The 25,221-nt window shown below is 33.5% G+C and overlaps 1 protein-coding gene across 2 annotated transcripts in view; it reads right to left on the bottom strand.

Annotated features, from left to right (window-relative positions):
- LOC141493023 (cortactin-binding protein 2-like) overlaps window positions 1–25,221 on the bottom strand; it is a 132,611-nt gene that overhangs the window by 74,023 nt on the left and 33,367 nt on the right. For both annotated transcript variants that reach the window (XM_074193845.1, XM_074193846.1), the window contains exons 7-12: window positions 16,038–16,155; window positions 12,247–12,522; window positions 11,103–11,198; window positions 9,621–9,700; window positions 6,874–6,960; window positions 6,677–6,776 (exon numbers count right to left, since the gene is read on the bottom strand). In XM_074193845.1, the coding sequence (XP_074049946.1) occupies window positions 6,677–6,776; window positions 6,874–6,960; window positions 9,621–9,700; window positions 11,103–11,198; window positions 12,247–12,522; window positions 16,038–16,155 (757 nt within the window). The remainder of the gene's footprint in view (window positions 1–6,676; window positions 6,777–6,873; window positions 6,961–9,620; window positions 9,701–11,102; window positions 11,199–12,246; window positions 12,523–16,037; window positions 16,156–25,221) is intronic.

Here is a 25,221-nt window from a genome sequence, read left to right as displayed (position 1 = left end):
AATCTCCCTGAAGAGTCCCTCAAATTTAACTGACTTACAATACTTCTAAGACTCCTGCCTTTAGCATTTGTTTTCTTGCCCTTTATTTCTTTCAACTCCTCTGCTACCATTTATATACTTCATTATTACTTCACAGTGGGTCCCCTAACAGCAATGGCTTCCTGACACTCTTGGGCTCACTCAATACAGCAAGGGGAGTCAATGATCCATTACTGTGTCTTATGGCCTTTGGAAATATTTACCAATTTATTCCCTTTTCCCTTCAGCGTAGGAAGGTAAAGAAAGGTATAATGAGGAATCTCATCAAGTCTGTGCTAGAGCTTCAATTAAAATTTATAGCCCCTAAAATTTCCGTCTGTGGTTTCATCACTCTTAGTTTCTGTGAAACTTTCTTTGCAGTTAATTTTATTGCATAAATGACTGACATGTTGAAATTTGCTTTATAGGTAGAAAAAAAGAATGGTGATGTTTGGCACTTGATACATAACTGAGATAAATATAGGTAGCATAGGGGATAAAATGTTGGATTTGGAGTCATGAAAGATCAGAGTTCAAATCATGTCTTTAACATCAATTATATGATTCTGAGTAAGTCACTTAACTTCTTGTCAATATCAGTTTTTTATTTGTAAAATGGGATTAAAGTTATATCAGCATATAGGATTGCCGTGAAGTTCAGATGAGATAATATATGTACACTGCTTCACAAACTTTAAAGATCTATAAAATTTATTCTCTATAATTAAGGAAAACATTCTTATAGCTTATCCTTGGATATAAAAATATAAATTTACTGCAAAAATAATGAAGTCATAGATTGGGAATTTTTTCCTTTATGTTGCCTCTCTCCTCAAAAAATAATCAACACATCGAATTCATGTAGATCTGCATAGGCCTTAAGGCTTTGCATCAGTTTTTCCATCGGAGACTGTATGGTTCATTGGAAACAGCACTGGATTTGGAATCAGAAGGCCAGGGTTGCTTATTTAACTAGCTGGGTGAGCTTAGGCAAAGGATTTCACTTCTTTGGGCCTTGGTTCTTTATCTATAAAATGAGGAGGGTTGAACTAAATGGTTCCTGAGGGTTCAATTCCAATTCTATGTTCTTATGATCATTCTTCCCAGACTTCTCCAAATATTACCTCTAAATCTCCTTCCTTATGGTTCCTCTACTCTAGTTAGGCTTATTGTATCTATAACACCTTCAGCAGATTCTTTTTTCAACAAAATCTTTTCTTCCATTCTTGTTACTATTATTGTCCATTGAAATCCTTTTAAAGCCTAGCTTATTAGTCAAATATCCCAGCAAACTCTCCCCAATTAATTCTATCTCAAAGGAATACATTAAATTAATTAGCATGTTCTATTTTTGTTTTACTTTGAATTTGGTCTTAAGTTCATAGATTTATAGCTAGGAAGTTGCAAAAGACCTTAAAGGCCCTTTCTTTATGATTTAATAATAGAATGGATCCATGATCTCATCCTTTAAGAAACATTTATTGAGCACTATATTAAGCACTAAACTAGGTGCTGGGGATAATTCTAGAAAATCCTATCAACGGGATTTCACAACATATTTATGTATTTCATCTCAAACATGAATCTCTTGCCATGTGGCCTCCTCAATGTATTTAAGATTTTTCTCTAGTTCTTTTAACATGAAGTTAACTACCAGGTTGCAGCTAGGTGGTGCAATGGATAGAGAACTGTCTCTAGAATCAGGAAAGACCTGAGTTCAAATATAATTTCAGATACTTGGTACTTATTAGCTGTGTGATCCCTATTGCCTTGCAAAAGCAAAAAAAAATATATGGCTAGCAGTGTAACAATACTATATTTATTATCAATTATTCTCAAGACCGATCAACCTCCTTTTCCAGTCATAAATTTCTTGGATTCTACTTTTTATATCACTTCTTATGCAGATAGGTTATATATTTCAGACTGAAACCACAATACTTTTTCTTCAATTATCTTTGGGTCTTCTTCATTTTGATTCTTAGACTGCTGTACCATGTACCATGTACTATGTACCATGATTAATATACTTATATAATTATCCAAATAATACAGGGATTAAAAAATAGGATCTCCTTTAAAGAAGCAATTTGAGATTACTGGTAGTATTATATCATTTCTGATTTTCTTTCTCCTTCCTATTCAAAGGAGGGAGCATGACATAGAAGAAAGAGTATTTAATTTCTGAATCAGAAAAACTATGAATTCTGCTTTTACTATTTAATAACTGTACAACCTTGGGCAAAATACTTTATCTTTTGGGTCTCAATTCCATATCCATAAATCTATATTGCTAAATTCCCTTTTAACTATAGATTAATGATCCCATTGAAAATTGTCCACTTGATGTGTCTATTCACAGGACTGATGTATCAATGAACTAGCTCAGCTTAGTGGACATTCTCATCAAACTATATATTCAAGATGAGACAGTAAGAGTGAAGATTGAAACATACTATTTTTACTTTCTTTATTTTGTGTGTGTTTTCCTTTTGATTTGTTTCTTCTCTCACAATATGACTAATATAGAAAATATTTTACATGATTGTATATCTATAACCCATAAAAATATTCTTACTGTTTTAGAGAAGGTGGGATAAAGAGGGAGGGAGGGATGGAGAAAATTTGGAATTCAAAATTTTTTTAAATGAATATTAAAACTTGTCTTTACAGAGAATTGGAAAAAATAAAATATGCTATTTTAAAAAGAAAAAAAGGTTGCTTTTGCTTATACTATCAAATTACTAGAAGAGGTTAAGAAAGGCCCAACTTGGTAGAAATTGAAGAGCAAGATATGGAATGAAAGTGGAATACTTTGTAAAGGATGACAAGTGTTGGGAATCATGGAAATTAATTAGATCATGGGAAAAAAAGACTGGTCTCAATGGCTAAATTTTGTTAGAGTATTGATGCAGTAGTAGGTAAGAGACAATCAAACTTAATTGACTCTGGAAAAATAGCACTCCTACTTGACATAGGCTGTTTGACTATTTTTGCTAAGCTTACTTGGACTTTTTGAACTTCTAGGTAAAGTTAACATGTATTATGAGGTCCAATCGGCATAAGCATGAATTAGTGAGGAGTTAGTTTTGATGAGCTATTTTTATGTATATATATATATATATATATATATATATACATATACATATATATATACACATACACACAGATATATGTGTATTCATATTTGTATATAACTATGTAAGCCAAAGTATAATGCTAGATTGACACATGAGAAGGATTTTTAGATTCAAATTCATACTGGGAAAATTAATAAACTGGAAGATATCCACAGGATGATGATCAGGATGTTGAAAGCTTATAATCACACATAGGAGGACTGAAATAATTGGGGAGTTTCAGCCTACAGAATAGAAGAGATAGATGGAAAAATGATAAAGTCTTAAAATCTTGGAGGGACTATAAATGAGAAATCATGAGTTTGTTGTATTTGGTATCAGACAGCAGAATTAGAGCAATAGATGGATATTGCAAAGAGGTAAATTTAAGAAAAACAAAACACAATAACTCCCTACTAATCAAAGGAGAGTAGACTCCCTCAGTTGATTTTTTTTTTGTCAAAGATTGTATAGGCATTCATTGTGAATGTTAGAATTTGGGATTCTTATTCACATTTCAGTTGGGCAAGATGCCATCTGAGGTCCTTTTCAACTCAGACTGTGATTTTTACTCTTTATCTATTTGAATTATATTGGATAAGTATACTGATATGCATTTTCCTTAAAAAATATCAGAAACAGGGATAGCTAGGTGGCTCAGTGGATAGAGCACTGGAGTCAGGAGAACCTGAGTTCAAATCTGGCCTCAGAAACTTAATAATTGCCTAGCTGTGTGACCTTGGGCAAATCACTCTTAACCCCATTGCCTTAAATAAAAAAAATCAGAAATATAAAAGTACATGTTTTTCATATAGGAATTAAAATATTTCAAAAAAACCAATTTAGACTTAAAATTCTACTCTTTTATTGTACCACCAGTCATATCAAATGATAGTATAGCAGATTAAATAGCCCTTCTCACAGAGATACTGAATTTGTTTTTTTTAACTGTATTTTTAAAAAATATGGAATCTAGGGACTGATCTTTCATTTTTGGGGGGATCTTGTATGAATCACTGAGAGAGAAAAGCTATTAGTTTCTAAGGAGACCTAGACAGTTAACTGTCATGAAGAAAGTATGTCTCTCTTGGAGACAGAGTTTGCTAAAGACTGACAGTTAACTGACATTGGAGAATAAGTCTATTAGGGCTTGGAAAGTTTACTGTCAGCCTTGAAAGAGTCTGAAGAGTCATTTTGAGAAAAGTGAATATAACTGATTTTCATTTCTGATGAGGAGAACTGAATAAATTTTTAATTCTCTAGAGAAGGGAGACATTTTTATGGGGAAGATATTCTGAGGGGAATTTCTGAAGGAAACTGAGACACACTAACTTCTATCCAGATGTGCAATTAAATAACAATTCTAAGCAAAACTTATTATAATGACATTTTGAGAGGACATGAGTTAAATTTGTTTTAAAGAGAATCAATTATCTGACCTTGGTCCCAATATTTTAGAGGAGTCAGCAATGATAGTCAATGGTGAGAAAATTCTAGTCAATAACTTCTTTTGCAACTAGCTGTGACTTTTCTCACAGGTGCTAAAAATGATTTTAATATTTATATCTGCCTTTGTATTATTTATTATCATTAACATGATATTTTCAATCAAACTGTGCACACCCTTTGATTTAGCAATAACACTACTAGGTCTACATCCCAAAGAGATCATAAAAAAGGAAAAAGAGGGGCGGCTAGATGGTGCAGTGGATAAAGCACCGGCCCTGGAGTCAGGAGTACCTGGGTTCAAATCCGGTCTCAGACACTTAATAATTACCTAACCATGTGGCCTTGGGCAAGCCACTTAACCCCATTGCCTTGCAAAAAAAAAACCTAAAATAAAAGGAAAAGAATCTATAATGCAAAATATTTATAGAAGCTTTTTGGTGGTGGGAAAGAATTAGAAATTGAGGGATGTCCATCAATTGGACAATGGCTGAACAAGTTGTGATATAGGAATGTCATATAATAATGTGCCATAAAAAATGACAAGCAGGACTTCAGAAAAAAATCTAGAAAGACCTCCATGAACTGATGCAAAGTGAAGTGAGCAGAACCAAGGAAACACAGTAACAGCAACATTTTGTGATGATCAGCATGAATGACTTAGCTCTTCTCAGCAATACAATGATCCCAGAGAATTTCAAAGGATTAATGATGGAAAATGCTAATTACCTCCAAAGCAAGATCTGATGGAGTCTTAATGCATGTAGAAGCATACTATTTTCACTTTATTTTTTGCATATTTTTTCCCTTTTGGTCTGTTGCTTCTTTCACAATATTAGTAATATAGAATTATGTTTTACATGACTATACATATATAACTTTTTTCAAATTGCTTTCCATATTATAGAGGAGGGAACTGAGAAGAAGAAGAAAATTTGGAACTCAAAATTTAAAAAAATTTAATGTAATTGGAAAAAATAAAATACTATTTAAAAATGGTATGTTTTTATTTTTTCTTCATAACCTCAGCACTGAATACAATGTATTACACATATTAAATACTTCATAAATGTTTGCTGATTGATACATTTGTTTAAGCCTTGGTATTTACAATTTGAGTTTGAGAAAGGAAGATAGTTTATGGGAAAAGAAATTTCCCCCAATCTTATTAGGGTTGGAGCCTGGAGCTAATTAATTAGTAAGAGATTTTAAGGAATTTCTGAGATAAATCATATTTACTAATAACTCATTAAGAGAAAAAGGATTCATAAGGTCAGTAGGGAGCATATTTGGAGTATTTGTCCCAAGAATACCTAAGGACTTTTGGCTATACTATACATCACAAAATTCGCATACTTCCAAAAAAGCTCTCATCTATGGAATTGTTAGATATTAGTATTAAATGTGTCTATTATGATAGCTATGTAAATGCTTTATTCAAGAAATGTATCTGCTAAAGAAAAGAAATAACTAATGAGAATAAATGAAGCATTCTTCTCCACAGAAAGAAATATAAGTTCAAATTTCAAATAAATAACCTACTTCTGAAGTCATATGCAATAGTATTATTATAAAAACAGTATTCAGAGAAAATGGACTTAAGAGGCAACATTTTGCAGGGGAAAAAGCATTGGTTTTTAAGTAGGAAGATGTAGGTTTAAATTCTAGTTTGTTTACTTAATAACTTTGTATCTTTAAGGAAGTTTCCAAAACCATGGAAGTCTTAGTTTCTTCAGTTTCAGAATGAGGTTGTATATTTGCCCTACATATATGTTACAGTGTTGTTTATCAAATAATATGATGTAACTTATTTCAAAGGAATGGAAATCTCATGGGAAAACCTCCCACCCAAATGTGGATAAAATTAATCAATATGATCTGAAAAGACCAAAAGATAAAGAAAAGGAAAAGAGGTTTCTAACTGGCTAATAAAATTATTATTTACATAGATCTGGTCTGTCATTTTTCTGAAGAATTGACCTCTGAATAGCTAAAAATGTTATTAAAATCTGATGGGGGAATTACAGAAAGTTTTTCTCTAATCAGTCACTTAAAAAACCCAAAATCATTGAAATCTACTGAAATGATCTTACCACTACTGATGAATAATTCTACTAGCTGATGCTTGGAGAAATCAGCATCCACTTCAACTCTCACTATTTCACAGGTAAATCCTGCAGTTGTTTGTTTTTGCTATGTTAAAAACAGCAACAAAAAAAATCAAGTTAAGTTTCACTAAAGCTGTATACCTCTAATTTTTGAAGGAAGCTAGTGGGTATGCTGTCATTACCTTCAAGCAGAGTGCAATCTGATAGGCTATGTAGTCTTGCAAACTTCCTTCTGGACCATGAAAAATAACATTATGATATTGCTCAACCTGTTGAAGAATTAATAGAAGACCACTTATGAAAATGCCACATTGGTAGGAAAATGTATGTATATAAATAAAAAATTTTATATTATAAATACATAGATATATAGATATCTATTATTCTGTATACAATTGGCCTTTTGCAGTCTTTAGCTATGGATGAGGACAGAAAGAAAAGTAGAGTCTACCTCATTTTTCTTTCTCTACACTTTTTGTAAGAGCAAAATATGAGTCCTGTTTCAGTCCAATATCCTTTTCAGGTGCTGTACAGATGTTTGTTAAATTATTCTTAAATTTTGATTAAAAATTCTACTTTGATATCTTCCAAGAATGAGGCAGACTTAGTAAAAATGATGTGAAATCAGGACAGGTTTCCAAGACTTGCTAAATAGCTTACCCCTGAAATTTACAAATATATTGCTTAGTTTATCTTGGTTCCCTTTATCTGAATTGAGGCTTTCTCAGTACAGAAAACAAGAGTGTTCCATTCATTATCATCTCCTGTCACACTGCTTTCAGAGTCTGAAGATTGATGCTGGAATGATAGAACAGCAAGGCATCCAATCTCAGAGATAAGATGTCTTCGATTTCAACACCTCATTTGTTCTCAGATTGTAAATTGGCAGACATTGCAGGCTGGTAACATTCAATTCGAATTTTCAATAAAAGGGTCACTGAGGAACAGCAAGCCCTTTGTGTTTACATAAAGGGTTTACACTTTCAGAACACTCACTAAGTCACACAGCTATTATCCAACACTCTCTTCAACTCAGTGTAATTATAGAGAATGTACCTTCTCTCTTATCAAAAATGTATGTGTGTATGTTGAACAGTGTTCAAGACCTCACTTAGAGGCCTCAAATTTCTGGTGGGCAGTTACTTTTCTGCAACCAAAATGATCACACAATTCCATTTCTCTGACCAGGGAACAGATTTATAATACCACATTACTGCCCAAGAGTTGATATACTTATTGAGCACAGAATACAAATAGTTCATGCTGCCAGCAGGGGGATCTTATGGCATTTGGATGCCATAATTGTATCCCCAAATAGATTTATTTATATCTATCTCTATACAAATGATCATGTCACAAAAGCTGAACTGTTGTTCAGTTGTCCCATCATCTGTTTGATAACATGCTTCCATGTCTGTAACACCCTACATGTGTTTTCTATTTATTATATGCAATATTAGATTCATTATCATGATCTGTACTGATTACATTTATTTAGATATCTTTGGAGCCCATTTGTGAATACTTTATCATACTTAAAATGGTTTTGTGAGTCAGCTTCTACAATAAAAGGAACACACTGACACCAACACTATGCTCTTTTTGGTTTTGTGTCTTTCCCCTAAAATCAAAGATTTTCTTTTGAATAGATGCTATTAGAGAATATAACATGTTTGTAACTAGTTTGGATCTTATGTTCATAATGTTTCAGAATTTCAAATGTTTTTTAAATAAAACCTTTACTCTTCAGATTTTTCTGGTTCAAGAGGAAGATTTAGGTTGAGTTTTTGATGTCCAAATAAGTTTGAAAAATAATAACAGATGGGTTTTAAAAAGCCAACAACAGCAAGATAACTCTTACCTAATATCTCATGTTTCATATTGCTAATTTCAGCCCAAACATATCTGACATTTCAATTTAAAGACTTAATTTACTCATTACTTAAAATCTACACAAAGACACAAAACACAATGGATTCATGTAAAATTTCCCAATGAAAAATTGGAATAGCTACAGATTAGGTAATAAACAAGCACAATGATTTTATAGCTGAAATATCTGAAGTTGTATCTCTGCTTCTGAAAACATAATTTCATCTAACATTTATTAAGTATCCAAGCCTTCAAGAAATTTACAATTTATTAAGCAATTTTGAAAGCAAATTAGTCTGACTGGCTACTATGGAGTAGTTAACATAGGAAGGCAGTTTCTGTTTTGGTGACTTAGACCTTTGATTGATAGGCATTTACTAGCTACCTAATGGAAGATTCTCCCACCTTTTGTTGCCTCACACCTCCTCTCCCCCTCAACTGCAACTGCCAATTTCTGGTTGCAGCACTGCTAACCCTCCTAAATTCTAAAATGGCAAAACAAAATTGTCAGTTTAGTGTTTTATGATAAGTATAGCAAATGTATCGTTCTTTGAAACAGTCGTGGTTCAATGGATAAAAGTGCTGGACCTAGCAACAGGAAGACTCAGTTTATCCTGTCTATAACTTATTTGTCTTCATGTTATCTCCCCCATTGGAGGGAACTGTCTTTTGCCTTTCTTTATAAGCCCAGTACTTAGCAACAGTGGCACACCAGAGATACTTAATTTTATTGACTGACACCATGCAATAGCTATGTGAAAATAATAGTTTACATTTTTGCAACACTTTAAAGTTTATCAACATTTAAGTTTAAAATAACCCAGTGAGGTAGTCCAATTAAGTATTAGCATGCCCATTTTACAGATGAGAAAACTGAGGTTCTAAAACATATAATGGCTTTTTCTGAAATCACATAGCTACTAAATGTCAGTACTGGAATTCAGCACTAGGTTTCTGATTTTTAAGATGCCTTCTGGAACTCCAAGTAGTCTCTTTAACTTAATAATTCTGTGCAGCAGATGCTGAATACAAGAACTATGTACACAATGACACTTACCAATCGGAGGTAGTTCTGTAACATCTGGAGAGGGATCATGGATGCATAAGTCACACTGCTGAGGCAGCCTTCTTGAGGACCTTTGGGAAATCATATTTAGTAGGCATATTAATCCTTTCTTGATATAAAATATTGATAGTTGAAGCAAAAAGACTTTAAACATTTCTCAATGACAAAAATGCTATCCATCTATCTATCTATCTATCTATCTATCTATCTATCTATCTATCTATCTACCTATGTATCTATGTATCTGTATCTATCTATGTATCTATCTACCTATCTATCCATCCATCCATCCATCTATTCATCTACCTACCTATCTACCTATGAATTTCATCATCATGACATTGCAAAGTACTTTACATACATTTTTTCACTGAGTCCCTCAGCAATCATCTGATGTTAACCCTATTTTATAAAGCAGAAAAACAAAAAGAGAGAGTGATTTACTTGACCAGAGTCCCACAGTCAGGAAGCTTCTGAGGTCAGATTTGAATATAAGTCACTATGCTATCTAGCTTCCTTATATCAGACAATGCCAATTTCATGACAAACATTGCTACCCACCAGGAGGACTGAGTTCAGGATTTCCCACACACACAGATGGAGAGCTGAGCACTAATTTTCTTCACCGTTTTTACAATGTTACTTCTACTTAGGAGAGAGTCTTATAGAATACTTATTTTGATAATTTTTTGAAATATATTAAAATTTCACTAAGTAGTACTTTGAAATTAACAATGAAATTTACAGTGAATCTGAAATTCTGATTCTTTGACTGTATAGGATCTTACTGAGGAATGTACTCTAAAATCAGAAGGTGCTTTAAGGCTCAAAAATTATTCACTTCTTGGAATCTAGTAACTGATTATTATACACCTAACAGTCAATAATTATCAAATACTTGCTTTATGATATGTATATCAGATATAAACAGAAGCAACAGACTTTGACATATTATTGTGAATAATACTGTAAACTATTTGGGATTATTATCAATATATATATATATATATATATATATATATATATATACTGTTATATACTTGGAGGTAAAAACAAATCATTTTCCTATGACTATTTTCTATTATTCACTCTACACTAAATCATATTGGACTTTCAATAATCTTCTGAAATGGTGAGGTTTTTATTGTAATCAGAGATTAAAGATTAAACCATCATGTCAGGTCTCAGGATTGCAGACTTTTTCTATTTACTTTCTTTTACCTAATTATCTCAGATGCCCCCTTTCCATTGCAGAATCATAAGAAACATGTCAGATGATATAAAAATCTTTCTTATAGAGTGTAAGCTTCCTGAGGGCAGGGACTATCTTATTTGTGAATTTGTATCTCCAGTCAGTTCCTAGTATATTATCGGTAATTAATGAATGCCTTTTGATTTATTAACAAATTCCTGCAAAAATCATCATATAGGAAACATTTTTTCCACCATTCAATTTGTGATAATAGCCTTTACCTGACAAAAACACAGTTATTTGGTCAGTTTTATTTTTCCTCATAAAATCCCATGGTGATTGGGGCAAGATCTGACCTGTTGACCAACACATATTTCCTGTTTGAAAAAAATAGAATAAATGTTGAAGGGAAAATGTATTATTATTATTATTATTATTATTATTATTATTATTATTATTGTCATCATTGTTTATTTGTGTATCATTTAGTAAAATGTATGAATTCATTTGACATTTGAAGGCAGGCTAATAATCAAGTTCTTAGTCATATAAAAATAAATTAAGGTAAGTGCCAGGCAAGTGTCCCCTCACCAGACTCATTCACTGAATGAGCTTCTCTTCAAGTCTTGATTAATGCTTAGAGTAAAGCACTATATTTTCTGCCCTATCAATCACCATTGGTGGAGGAATGCTTAAAATTGATGGTTCCATCACTTCAGATAAGGCACAAACAAAAATGGTTATGGCAAGAGTTAATAGCCAGAGGTAAGGGGCTCAGAAGAGCATTCACTCTGGTGTGGGAATGGTTGTTAAGAGAACATGGTGGGACAGCTAGGTGGCACAGTAGAAAGAGCAATAAACCTGGAGTCCAGGAATACCTGAATTCAAATCTGGCCTTAGATACTAATAATAATCTAGCTGTGTGACTTGGGCAAGTCACTTAACCCCATTGTCTTGCAAAAGCAAACAAAAAAGAACATGAGCAAACCAAAAGAGCTACTCAAAGACAGATTTTGAACCCAGGTCTGTCTGACTCCAACTCCAGAACCCTACTTCCACTATATACATCCTCAAAAATCTAAAATGAGAACTAGATTTTGAGATTTTGTTCTCAGTCTTATAAGATGGCACCCATAATATGACCATTTGGTTTATAATCAGCTATAAAAAACAAATATACTGCAAAGCCTCAAAAAGTTTAATTATTTAAATATTATTTGACTCATAAAAATATCTTTCATACAAGAAGACTGTTTTAGGTAACAGACATTTTATACCAACACAAATTACTCAGAGACAGCAACTATTCCTTAATAGGCACTGAATATGCTTGATCAACAAATTATAAATTGTACTTCACACCCCTCAGATAATAAAAAGGAGGCCCCAAATTTAACATTTTTCTTCTTGCAAGACTTTAGCTACCGAGTTTGATGGATCGGACGCTGCTCAGATTTAGGCCGAGGCTGGATTCAGTAGTGTTATTAAGTGTCAAGTCCTCCAGACTTCTCCATTCATCAGAAGAGATTGCCTGGAAATGGTTTGTCAGAGACTGACTCACTGCTTTTGAAAGATCATCCCATGTTGTCTGTTTGCGGATATTTAAAGCACATATTGTGTTTTCAGTTTCAAAATCATCGGAACCATGGTTGACTGGTTGTTTTTCACTAATTGAGATTCTTAAGGGTATTTTAAGAGCATCTGTTAAGACAATCAGAGAATTTAAAGACAAAATATGAGAGGAAAAAAGTGACAGTGAAAAAGATTAAGTAAGTCTAAATAAAACTGGTTATTTGAAAAAATTTAGCTATCACAAAGTTTTAAATAGTATTCAATTAAATTTATGTGGAATTGTGTGTACTGTGGATGCCACCTCTTTAAATCTGGCTTTTTTTCTCCAGAGTTACTTTTCTTATACTAATACATAAATGACTCTCATCTATATTCTCTTTTTCATCCTTTCACTCTCATTCTGGTTACAAAATCATAGATCAGAGTAGAAGGGGTTTCAAAAAAGAAACTAGAGTATTATTCACATTTTTAAAAATGATAGTTTAAATTGCTTGCCAAAATTGCATGAATGATAGAGGAAGGGAACAAGGACTCAGGAAGATTTGGTTTTCTGACTCCTTATGTGATGTTCTCTGTTGTTATGAACCCTTAATTCTAGTGCCTCCCTCTAACAATTATTTCCTTTTTATCTTACATATTTGTTGCATATTGTCTCCCCTGATATACTGTAAACTCCTTGAGGGCAGGTTCTTTCTTTTGTCTCTTATGATATTTCTTTTTTTTTAGTAATGTGTCAAATAATAGGTACTTTATAAATATTGATTGATTATACCATTGTTTGACTCACAGCTGCCTACAAAAGATTACATGTAAATTATCTTTCCAATATTTCCAAAGATGATCAACATCTTTCACAATTTCATACTCCTTATTTTCTCTTTTAATACTGATCCTTCTAATCTAAAAGGCTCATTAACTGAGTGATTCATCTGACTCTTTTCTTGCTGTAGCCAAAGGCATTATTTATACAGATTGTTTTCCTCCTGATTTGTTTTTTCACTTTTTCTCCTTAAGTTGAATGCTTGATTACCTCATACCTGAATTGTTTTATTATTTCATACCTGAATAGCTTCTTAATGATCTCTTTTTTGCTTCCAATCTCTCTCTATTCCAATCCATCCTAAAGAGATGCCTGAATAATGTTCTTCAAACACTATTCATCATATACTTTTCCTACTCAATATACAATCTATAATGACTTTCCTTTAATGATCATTTTAAATCTAGGATTCTAAACCTGCAATTCTCACTCTTCCATCAACTGGCCCCTCTCACCAACATGACTTCTTATCACTTTATTTTTCTTCACAAACCCTCAACAACTCCTCTTTTCCTACAACCCCAAGTCAAATCACTTGCCACTTTCCACATAACTAACTAGCTACCAGTTTCCTTTGCATATTCTAATTCACTTTCTCCTATTTTTCCATTTGCCTGTTTGTATGACTTCATTCAAAATCCTCTCTACTACAACTTTGGATCAATGCCTGTTTCTACTCTCTCCTCACTCTTAATTTAGTACTGTATTGTGTGTACTGTTACTTGCTTTTGTTTTAGTTGTTGCATGTTGTTAATTCCCAATTGAACTATAATGCTTTGAGACCAAAAGTTTCCTGCCTTTTGTTTTTCCTTTGTAATTCTCCCACAATATGCATATGGGAAATGTTCAATGAATACATACTGTCTTAATTTGTTTTTCATATGGCATAAGTTAAATAATGAAATCATAAAGTATTAAGAATAAGTTATTAAACAGTCAAAATGGTGGCTTTCCTATTTCTCATTTTCTTTCTTAGTTGAGCTTTAGACTACATGTAATAAAAATCTGACATGAATAGAGAATCATTGAATAGAAGTTATTTACTATTTACACAAAAAGTTTGCTCAGCTTCTAAATATGAATAATAACATACATATATATATATATGACCTAGAAATCTAAATGTCAAAAATATTTTTAAGGAAAATTTTTCTAATAGAAAAACTATGAATTTAAAAAGAGAATCCTGTATTTTCTCCCTCTTATTAGTCCTCAGGTAAAGAAGTTTTTTTAATGTAGTCTGTATAATTTCTCTTTTCTTGAAATGTTTTATTATACACATAAACCCTGAAACATACAGAAAAGATTTTAAAATTGTATTTAACGAAACTAAAATCAACTTCCACAAAGTAATATCAAACATATTTGTGTATATGGCTTCTTATTTTCTGAATATTTTATTTTATTATGTTTTGTTAAGCTTACTATTTTTATGATTACAAATTATAAAATATTATACTTCCTCATTGTGTATTACTTTGTTTAGCTGTAGCCTTATCACCTTGAATATGTTTGACCTCAACTCTTACTCTCTAAAAGAACAAAAGTTAAAAAATCTACATGCTTGGGATGAAGATAAAAGCATAAGGTCATTAGTTTGGCTGCTGCTAAATTACAAAAGAATCAAGTAATCCAGAAAATAATCATGTATTGGTATGCAATTCTAATGCTGGTACCAAAGAGTCTAAATAAATATGTCAAATAAATAATTAAAAACAACTAAATAAATAAATAAATGTTGGGGTTTGAGACCCTGGGCAAATCACTTAACTTCTTACACCATTGAAGAAAATCCCTTGGATATATTTATAAATAAAAGACTGGTTATAAGGTACACAATGGGACACTGCCTGCTGAGATTCCAGTTCCTTAAAATATTTCAATGGGACACTGCCTGCTGAGATTCCAGTTCCTTAAAATATTTCAATTAGGGACTTTAGAGATTACCTAGTCCAATTCTTTCATTCTGAAGATAAGGCAGCTAGGTGGCACAATGGATAGAACATAACCTTGGAGTCAGGAAGATGGGAGTTTAAATCCAGCCTCACACTTGCTACTTACTTACTAGCTGTGTGATTTTGGGCAGGTGACATAACCCTGATTGCCTCCCATCCAGGGACATCTCCAGTCATCCTGATGACTTAGTACAGCAGCCCCTCACTCAAATCCAAATAATGTGCTTATCATGACATCACCTCCCTGATATTGTGGTCTTCTTCAAAAATGAAGGACAAACATTATTATAAGGAAACTAAAGTTTAGAGCACTGGCCCTGGAGTCAGGAGTACCTGAGTTCAAATCCAGTCTCAGACACTTAATAATAATTTACCTAGCTGTGTGGCCTTGGGCAAGCTACTTAACCCCATTGCCTTGCAAAAACAAAACAAAACAAAACAAAACACAAAAAACAAAAACTGAAGTTTAGAGAAGCAACTTGCCCAAGGTCATTGAATGAGACAGTGGCAGGCTACTCAGTCATTGTTGCTGTCATGCTAAAAATCCATACAATTAAGAAATCTGAAGAGGAAGAAGAAATAAAATCAATATTTGGTTGATGTCACTTCTTAGGTGATTAAAAAAAATAGCCCTGGATGAACAATAGGAACTTATTCTAATATAGTAATTTTATAAACATTCTAATAGTTATTTTATAATTTCAAGATGGAAACAGTAGCCATATTTAAAAATAAAATGAAATAGGTTTGTATTACTTAGGGTACTGGCATTAAGAATCAAATGAGAAAACTGTGGTTGCTTTCCATTCTCCCCCAGGCTCCAGAATTGTAAATATTTCATCATGAGATAGCTATAAAATGTCACTCACTCAAGTTCTCTAGGAGATGTTTGCAGTCATCAGTAGCAACATCATGCACAGTCCGATTGCACTTATCTCTCTTTTCAGCCTCAAGTCCACCATGGCTACATAAAATTTCTAGGCAATTCTGTAATGATAAGAGCTCAATTACTTGCTAGACTAATGAAATTAGCTTAAGTTATGTTCCCAAGAGAAATGTTATTTGCTTGCTGGAAGTCACCCTGGCAATCTTTCATTGCTAGCTTCCAAAATATGCCGAATAAGTCAGTGTCAACAAAGGCTGATGGTGAGGAGGCAAGGAGTACTTCATTGGGATGCGAATTTCACAAGAAAAGTCTTTCAGGTTTCAAGTGATTAAAAAAAAATTAAGTGAGAATGCTTAACAATTTATTTATGAGAAAACTTTAGTGAAGAAAGCAACTAAAAATTCCTGGCAAAACGCTCTGTTTTGCAGTACTATAGCAATACAAAGTCAAAGGCTGGTGGCAGAAGCATACACCTTTACTTGCCACTCTCCCTGCCACCCAACTTGTGATGGCTCTCTATACAACTGTTATAAAAATATCTACACTTGTCAGACAAAATTTAGGAATATTCTGCTTCACATTTGCTTTCCTTCTGAAAGCTACGAAAGCCTGGAAACAAAAGACCTCTCTTGTACTTGAGAATACATTGGATTTGTCTTACTGAATTGATTGTGCTTCTCCCATCACTTATAAGAATATTCTCTCTATACTACTACGTTCAGTAGCTTTAGTTATGTGTAACTCTTCATAACCCTGTTTGGGGTTTTGCTGGCAAATAATGGGGATGATATGCCATTTCCTTCTCCAGCTCATTTTACAGATGAGGAAACTGAAACCAACATGGTTAAGTGACTTGCCCAGGGTCACACAACTAGTAAATATCTGAGGCCAGATTTGAACTCAGAAAGATGGGCTGATTCCAATCTCCACATTTTATCCACTGTATCATCTAGCTGCCCAAAGATGCTAGATTGGTTTACCATTTTGTTTTCCAACTCATTTTACATTGAGAAAACTGGAGCAATCAAGGTAAAATGACTTACCCAGGATCACACAGGTAGGCCAGTTTTGAATTCAGGTCTCACTAACTCAGGCCTGTAACTATATTCACTGTGCCACCTAACTGCCAATTTTTATATGGTAGCTGCTTAATTAACATTCAAGGCTGAAGATAGTCCTGAATGGTGTCCTTTGAAAATGCAAGCAGAGAGAATGGAAGATTAATTTCTATGAGGACCTTCACATGTTTGAATTCCAAAGTGGTAAACCATTTTTATAAAATTTTAGCAGATCAAAGACATCTCATTAGACATTTAAAATTAGTTAATGAGAGATAAGTATTTTGATCTCTCCTGAGTAGTAGGTGTCTCCCAACTAGAGTTATATTTTATCTGTTCTTTTATTTGTCTTTTATTTAAATGTTGTCTTCCTCATTAGAAATTAAATTATTTGAGGGCAGGGGCTGTATCCCGAGAGCTTACTTTAATATCTGGCATATAATAAGTTGCTTGTTAATTTATTTTGGTCATATACAGCTTAAAAAGTCAGTGGTAGAGAGGGAAATTTGCATCCAAATTTCAAAAACTATTATTGTCATAGACTATTATCTACCAAATGTTATGTTTAGCCATGTCCAACTCTTCATGACTTCAATTCATGTCTTCTTAACAAGGTAACTAAAGTGTCTTGCATTTCCTTCTCCAGTTCATTTTAAAAAATGAAGAAACTAAGACCAACATGGTTTAGTGAGCTGCCCAGGTCATGTAGTTAGCAAGTGTCTAAAACTAGATTTGAACTCAGGAAGATGAATCTTCCTGACTCCAGAACTGATACTCTATTCACTCACATCACCTACCTGCTGCCCTTTGGTTGGAAAAAGAGGATTTGGGTTCAAATTCTGGTTCTAGTAGAGCATAAGAGACGAGGTCAAACATGTTCAAGTTGATAAGCCTATTGCTATATAAAGTGATGCAGAATAAGGAAAGCACATTCAGAAGTTTAATATTGCACCAAGACAATGGAGAGAAACTAGGAAGGTCTTGGAGTTTTTCTCAGTCTCTCTCTGAAACAATTTTAAATGAAGTCTCTAAGCAGACCCTAAAGTGACAGAACCTATCAAAAGACAGAGTGAAACAACTTTTCAGCAAGATATCTTGGAAGCTCTTTAGGAAGGGTAAAAGAGGAGTACAGCTCCATCTAGGCAGGGAAACCAGGAAGTCAAACAAAGGCTTTTAGCCACAGTGTAGCTTGAAAATCAAATCACCTGGGTCTAGACTCAGCAGGCCAGTGGTACAAAAGGCCAGCAGTGAGGGTCAGAGCCCCAGTGTGAAAGGCATACTTCCAATCCTGGAACACTAGTACAACAGGCAGGACTGGATCTGGTTACTCTGATGCGGGGAACAAGCCATGTGACCTGAGAATCCAGTACGGGAAGCCAGGGAACAAACCCCTGGTCCCCAGCACAAAAAGCTTGGGACTATGCTCTTGTTGCTTCAGGAGCAGAGCTCAACTTTTAAAATCCCCAAAAGAATGCTAACCATAGAAAACTACTATGAAAGATCAAGATACCGTCTCAAAAGAGGAAAGCAGTAACAAAATGTTTACATGTAAAAACTTCAAAGGGGATTATGAATTGGTCTCAAATTCAAAAAGTTCTCTTGGAAGAACTCAAAAAGAATTTTAAAAACCAAAGAAGAGGACAAAAATTAAGAAAAGAATTGAAAGTCATGCAGGGGGGCGGCTAGGTGGCACAGTAGATAAAGCACTGACCCTGGAGTCAGGAGTACTGAACAGGGTTCAAATCCGGTCTCAGACACTTAATAATTACCTAGCTGTGTGGCCTTGGGCAAGCCACTTAACCCCATTTGCCTTGCAAAAAAAAAAAAGTCATTCAGGGAAATTATGTAAAATTGCAAAAAGAAACACAAAAATTGACTGAAGAAAACACTACCATTAAAGTAGAATTGCACAAATTGGGAAAAAAACACAACTCCTTTAAACATAGAATTCCCTAGAAAAGGGAACACAAAAGCTAATTGAAGAAAATAAAACTTTAAAAATTAAAACCGAAGTAGAAAGCAATGACTCTATGAAAAACATCAATAATCCATTAAACAAAACCAAAAGACTGGAAAAATAGAAGAGAATGTAATTTTAGGAAAAATAACATTCTCTTCTATTTTGGAGAATTTGGAGAAAAAAACTCATGACCTATTGGTCTACCTGAGAGACATAAGTTAAAAAAAGACCCTGGCAATGCCTTTCAGGAAATGATCAAGGAAAATTAGGGAAATTATGTAAAATTGCAAAAAGAAACACAAAAATTGACTGAAGAAAACGCTACCATTAAAGTAGAATTGCACAAATTGGGAAAAAAACACAACTCCTTTAAACATAGAATTCTCTAGAAAAGGGAACACAAAAGCTAATTGAAGAAAATAAAACTTTAAAAATTAAAACCGAAGTAGAAAGCAATGACTCTATGAAAAAACATCAATAATCCATTAAACAAAACCAAAAGACTGGAAAAATAGAAGAGAATGTAATTTTAGGAAAAATAACATTCTCTTCTATTTTGGAGAATTTGGAGAAAAAAACTCATGACCTATTGGTCTACCTGAGAGACATAAGTTAAAAAAAGACCCTGGCAATGCCTTTCAGGAAATGATCAAGGAAAATTTGATATCCTTAATATCCTAGAAGGTTAAAAAAATAGTCCTTGAAAGAATCCACTGCAGAAAGAAAACCCAAAATAAAAAGTCCAAGGAATATTGTAGCCAAATAGAAGAACTGTCAATGAAAGGAGAAAATAGTGTAAACAGCTAAACAGAAATAATTCTTATATCAAGGAACCACAGTTAGGAGTGGTAGGATTTAGCAACTTCAACATTAAAGGATGAGAGGACTTAGAGCATGATATTCCAGAGGGCTAGGGAGCTTGGATTACAAACAAGAATCAGGTATCCTGCAAAATTCAGCATATTCTTTGGGGGGGGGGGGGAGATGGACTTTCAATGAAATAAAGGCATTTTCAACCTTACCTGATAAAAAGACCAGAACTGAACAGATAATTTGATCTTCAAATGCAAGACTTAAGAGATGCAAAAAAAAGGTAAACAACAAAAAAAAATTGCTTGTCTATAAGACTAAAAGCAATTCTTTAGAACTGATTTCTCTTAGGGTATAAGACAAGTATAAAACAAGACATGAGAAAAAGGAGTACTGGGAGAAGTGGGAGGGGGCAGAAGAGGGCAAATAGCATTACAAGAAGAGGTACAAAGGACCTATTACAGTAGAGGAAAAGAAGGGAGGGTGTGAGCATTGAATGCATCTTACTTTTGAAAGATTTGGCTCTCTTTGAAGATAAATATACAGTTTTATACTACTGGACAGGAAAGTAGGAGGGGAAAGGGAAAGAAAAGGCAATACAGAATTAATAATCATAACTGTGGATGTGAATGAGATGAATTCTTTCATAAAATGGAAGTGGAAAACAGAGTGGATTAAAAACAAGAATCCCACAAAGAATTGTTTACAAGAAACACATCTGAAGTGGACTGAGCAGCAGCCCTGGAGTCAGGAGTGCCTGAGTTCAAATCCAGTCTCAGACACTTAATAATTACCTAGTGTGTGGCCTTGGGCAAGCCACTTAACCCCATTGCCTTGCCAAAAAAAAAAAAGCTAAAAAGGACAAGGAAGGAAACTATAAAAGATACCAAGGGAAATGAAGTTGTATCAATAATGAATGCAGGCACCAAATGGTATAAGAACCCAATACTTGAGGGAAAACTAAATGAATTACAGGAAGACACAGAGAACAAAACTATATTCGTGAGGGACCTCAACCTCCCTCTCAGAATTAGATAAATCTAAGCACAAAATAAACAAGAAGAAATTGAGGTGAATAGAATTTTAGAAAAGTTAGATAAGATAGACCTCTAGAAAATATTGCTTGAGGACACAGTATCAAATAACAAATCATAAAAAATTCAATAATTACATCCAAGACAACAATGACAATGAGACATCATACCCAAACAACTTGGTTGCAGTCAAAGAAGATTGTAGGGGAAATTTTATATCTTTAATGCTTACATGAATAAAACAGAGAAAGGAAATCAGAACTGAGCATGCAACTAAAAAAAGGTAGGAAAGAACAAATGAAAAATTCCTAATTAAAAACCAAAATAGAAATTCTGAAAATCAAGAGAAGTTTAATAAAATTGAAAGAAAGAAAACTTTTCAACTAATAAATAAAACTGAGTTGCTTTTATGAAAAAAAAAGAACCAATAAAATAGAAAAGCCTTTGACTAATTTGATTTAAAAAAAAAGAAAACCAATCAAAAGAGAAAAGAGTGAATTCACCAATGAGGAAGAACTTAAAATAATACTTCAGAACCATTTTGCCAATAAATTTGATAATATAAGTGGATGAATATTTATAAAAGTATAAATTGTCCAGATTAACAGAAGAGGAATTAAAAGACTTAAAATAATTCCATTTCATAAAAAATAAATTGAGTAAGCCATATATATATATATATATATATATATATATATATATATATATATATATATTTGATTCTTTAAATGTTTGCTAGAATTAACTTGCAAATCCATCTGATCATGGAGATTTTTTCTCATGGAGTTCTTTGGAGGCAATAACCATAGACTCAATTTAAAATAAAATATTAGCTAAGACACTACTGCAAGTTATCACTAGGAAAAGACACTGTGATCAATAAGGTAGGATTTATTCCAGGTATGCACACCTGAGCCTATGGTTGTTGCCTCTACATAAGGTAATGTAAAGTTCTAGAATAGATAGGGTTCTAGAATATGGTAAGGTTCTAGAATAGAAGAGCAATGAAACAATAACAACAATACATCTTAGTTTATCAGTGATTTGGCAGATTGCGTGGAAAGAAGACAAAAAAAACCTTGTGAGGTCTCCTAGGAAGCTGCTCTAGCAATTTAGGTGGTGAAAGGTTGATCTAAGTTGGTTCAATTCAATATGCTAAGTATTTATTAAATGTCTACTATGTGTCAATACTATTCTAAGTCCTAAGGATACAAAGACAAAAAGAAATCAAATAACAATGGTCCATACTATCAGCAACTCTGCATCCTATTTGGAGATAAAAGAAAAAAAAAGATCAAGAATGGAAAGGGAGAAGTGAGTTCAAATTTATTGTGAGGGAATCATAAGGACATTTGGAGGCAAACCTGAATGTAAAGGATAAAAGAAAGAGAAAAGTCACATGATACAATGCTGTAGTACAGTAGAAACAGCATTGGCTATGGAATCAGGAAATCTGGATTTGTATCCTGTTTCCATCACATACTAGTAGTATCAATTTTGCAACGCATTTCATCTTTTCCTATTTGGAAGCATTTTTTAAAACACCTAATACCACATCTGTTAGGTACTAGGGATGTAAAAATGAAATAATTAAATGCTCTTAAGGAGCTTACATTCTACTGGGGGAGACAGTATGTATATAAGTATATACAAAAATGTATGCACAATAAACATGTGGCAATTTTCTTTTAGGAGATGATTCCAGTAGCTGGAAGAATCAGGGAAAATTTCATATAGAAGATACTACTTAATGCTACTTTTCAGGGAAATTAGGACATCTAAGAGAGGGAGATGAGGAAGGAGGTAGTGCATTCTACACAGAGAACCTCTACACAGTTTCCATATCTACAGAATCCAAAAATCTATATTGACAGCTTTTTAGAGCTAGGGAAACAAAACCTTAGATACATCTAGTCCTAGCCTTTGACTTTTCAGAAAAGCAAACTGGTATGCAATGAAGTAAAAAATAGTTAAGTAGTAGCAGAGCCAAAAACTCAAACTCAAGTCTCCAGAACCTTAGTATAGCTATCTTTCTTCTATATCACACTATTTATACTTACAGAATTAAAAGAACTGAAATAACTAATGTAAATCATTTTGTAGGGTACTCTAAGAAGGCCAATTATTATCAGTCTTTCAAGGCTTTTAACTTGGAAGGCTGGAAAAAAACAAGGACACTTCTGGAAGAAAGCTGTAAGTTTGGGTAGAGCTATGTATACCTCTGAAGAAACAACTGGCTAAGCCTAGAATTCTCTCTAGACAATTGGAAATGTATTTTGGGAGCATGAGTCATTTTAGTTCTAGAGATAAAGATCTGACACTCATTAGCATTGAGCAGCTAATCAAAACCTCAAGTGTGGAAAAAGGAGTGATAGGAGGAAGAGTATCCTCTGTGGCACACTGAATAAGGAAGTCAGAGAAAGAAGAGCAAAATATGTTCAGAGATGGGGAAATCTTAAAAATTATTTAAAGCTAAAAAAAGAGAATTTAGAAGAGTATGTGAGCAATAGAGACAAGTGGTGAATGAAGAAGGAAGAATGAAAGCAAGAAAATAAGGAGCTATTCAGTGCTTACTATCTGCCAAACCTGTGCTAGATGCTTTACAAATATTATCTCTTTTGATCCCCAAAACAGCTCTGGGAGATAGTGCTACTTTTATACTCATCTTTACAGTAAAGGAAACAGAAACAGGCAAAGGTTAAGTGACTTACCCAGAGTCACACAGCTAGTAATTGCTTAGGAACTAAATTGACTTCATTTCTTCCTAATGCCAAGATCATTGTTCTACCTAACATGTTTCTGAAGCACTAGAAGACTGAGAATGAGAAGATGTGAGAATTTGGCAAAATGGAATCTTGAGAACTCTAATCTATGGTTCAACATCAGGAAACATGCAAATCAGAAGGTAGAAGTCATACTATAACTTCCTCAAGGGAGAAATTAAAACTCTAAAGTATCTGTTCAATATCTGCTTCTTTTACTAGAAGTGATATAACAGAGTACTGATAATTAAACATATAATCACACAGCTATGCCTCCTTTCCCTTTATGTTGAATAACTGAAAATGGGGTGGACGCAATCTCTATACAACAGATATTAGGAGAGTACTCCTATTACCAAACAATCTGCTATCTGATATATTCATAGCTTTACCCCAAGAAAAGCTAATGATGGCTTTAAAAAGAGGAGAGGAGAATAACCAGACTACATCACCTTAAAATCTGGTTCTTGGATTTACAGCATAAGACCTGATGAATATGAAAGAACACATAATGTTTTCAATTTGCTGTACTATTCTATTAAAATATTCTAGCTATGACTAGTCAGAAAGGTAAGATATTTAATTTTTCCAAGAGGAGAGGGACTTTGTTCTAGATAAAATTTTCTTGAGCTGATGAAGCTTCCTTACTTCAACTCAGTCAAAATTTTTTCTTAAGGGGGTAGTGTGTTTGTACTTTCCCTTTAATGGTAAAATAAACATGGAAGGCAGTGAGAATCCATGGAAATAGTCATGAAAAGAACCAAAGTTTTAGCTCCAGCTCTGCCACTATCTCAGGCAAGTTAGAACCTTATTGGACTTTAGCTTTTCATTTGTGAAATGATCACCAAGGTTCTTGCCAACTCTGAAATTTTATGATGCTTCAAACTTTTATGCTTTATGACCTTCAAATTCTTCCATTTATACCCCCCCTTTCTCTCACACATGTTACATAGCTATTATAAGGTAGATGTGTTTTATGATCTCAAGTATTTAAATTCATTGTTCTGAGAAAGGGCTCATAAGTTCAGCTGACTCTGAAATAGTTTTAGGACATCCTGTACTCCCCCCAAAAGAATAAGAATCCCTGTTGTTGAAGGAAGAATATTTCAGAGTAAAATAATTATTATGTATTACTATCTGAAGGTTTATGCAATGCTAAATAGGAACGTAGATGGCACAATGGATGGAGTACAGGAAGAGAGGTCAAAAAGATTCATCTTTGCGAGATCAAATCTAGCCTCAGACTCTTACTAGCTGTCTGGCTGGACAAATCTCTCAATTCTGCTTGCCTCAGTTTCCTCATCTGTAAAATGAACTGGAGAAAGAAATGACATATCATCCCAGAATCTCTATCAAGAAACCACCAAATAAGGTCACAAAGAGTTGTACCCAACTGAAACTACTAAACAACAACAATAGTTTTAAAATTTTGCCTCCAAAACTACATATATAGTAACCCTCTAAAGAAGAAGCACACATGGACTTGTGGAAAATGCCTCATGGGGATAGAACTGATCATCATTATTGAATAAATGTGTATTTG

Source organism: Macrotis lagotis, chromosome 7, assembly GCF_037893015.1.
Source record: "Macrotis lagotis isolate mMagLag1 chromosome 7, bilby.v1.9.chrom.fasta, whole genome shotgun sequence".
In the NCBI taxonomy this organism is placed as follows: domain Eukaryota; kingdom Metazoa; phylum Chordata; class Mammalia; order Peramelemorphia; family Peramelidae; genus Macrotis; species Macrotis lagotis.
The sequence above is the reverse complement of the archived record's forward strand: the minus strand, read 5'-3'. Positions and strand labels throughout refer to the sequence as shown.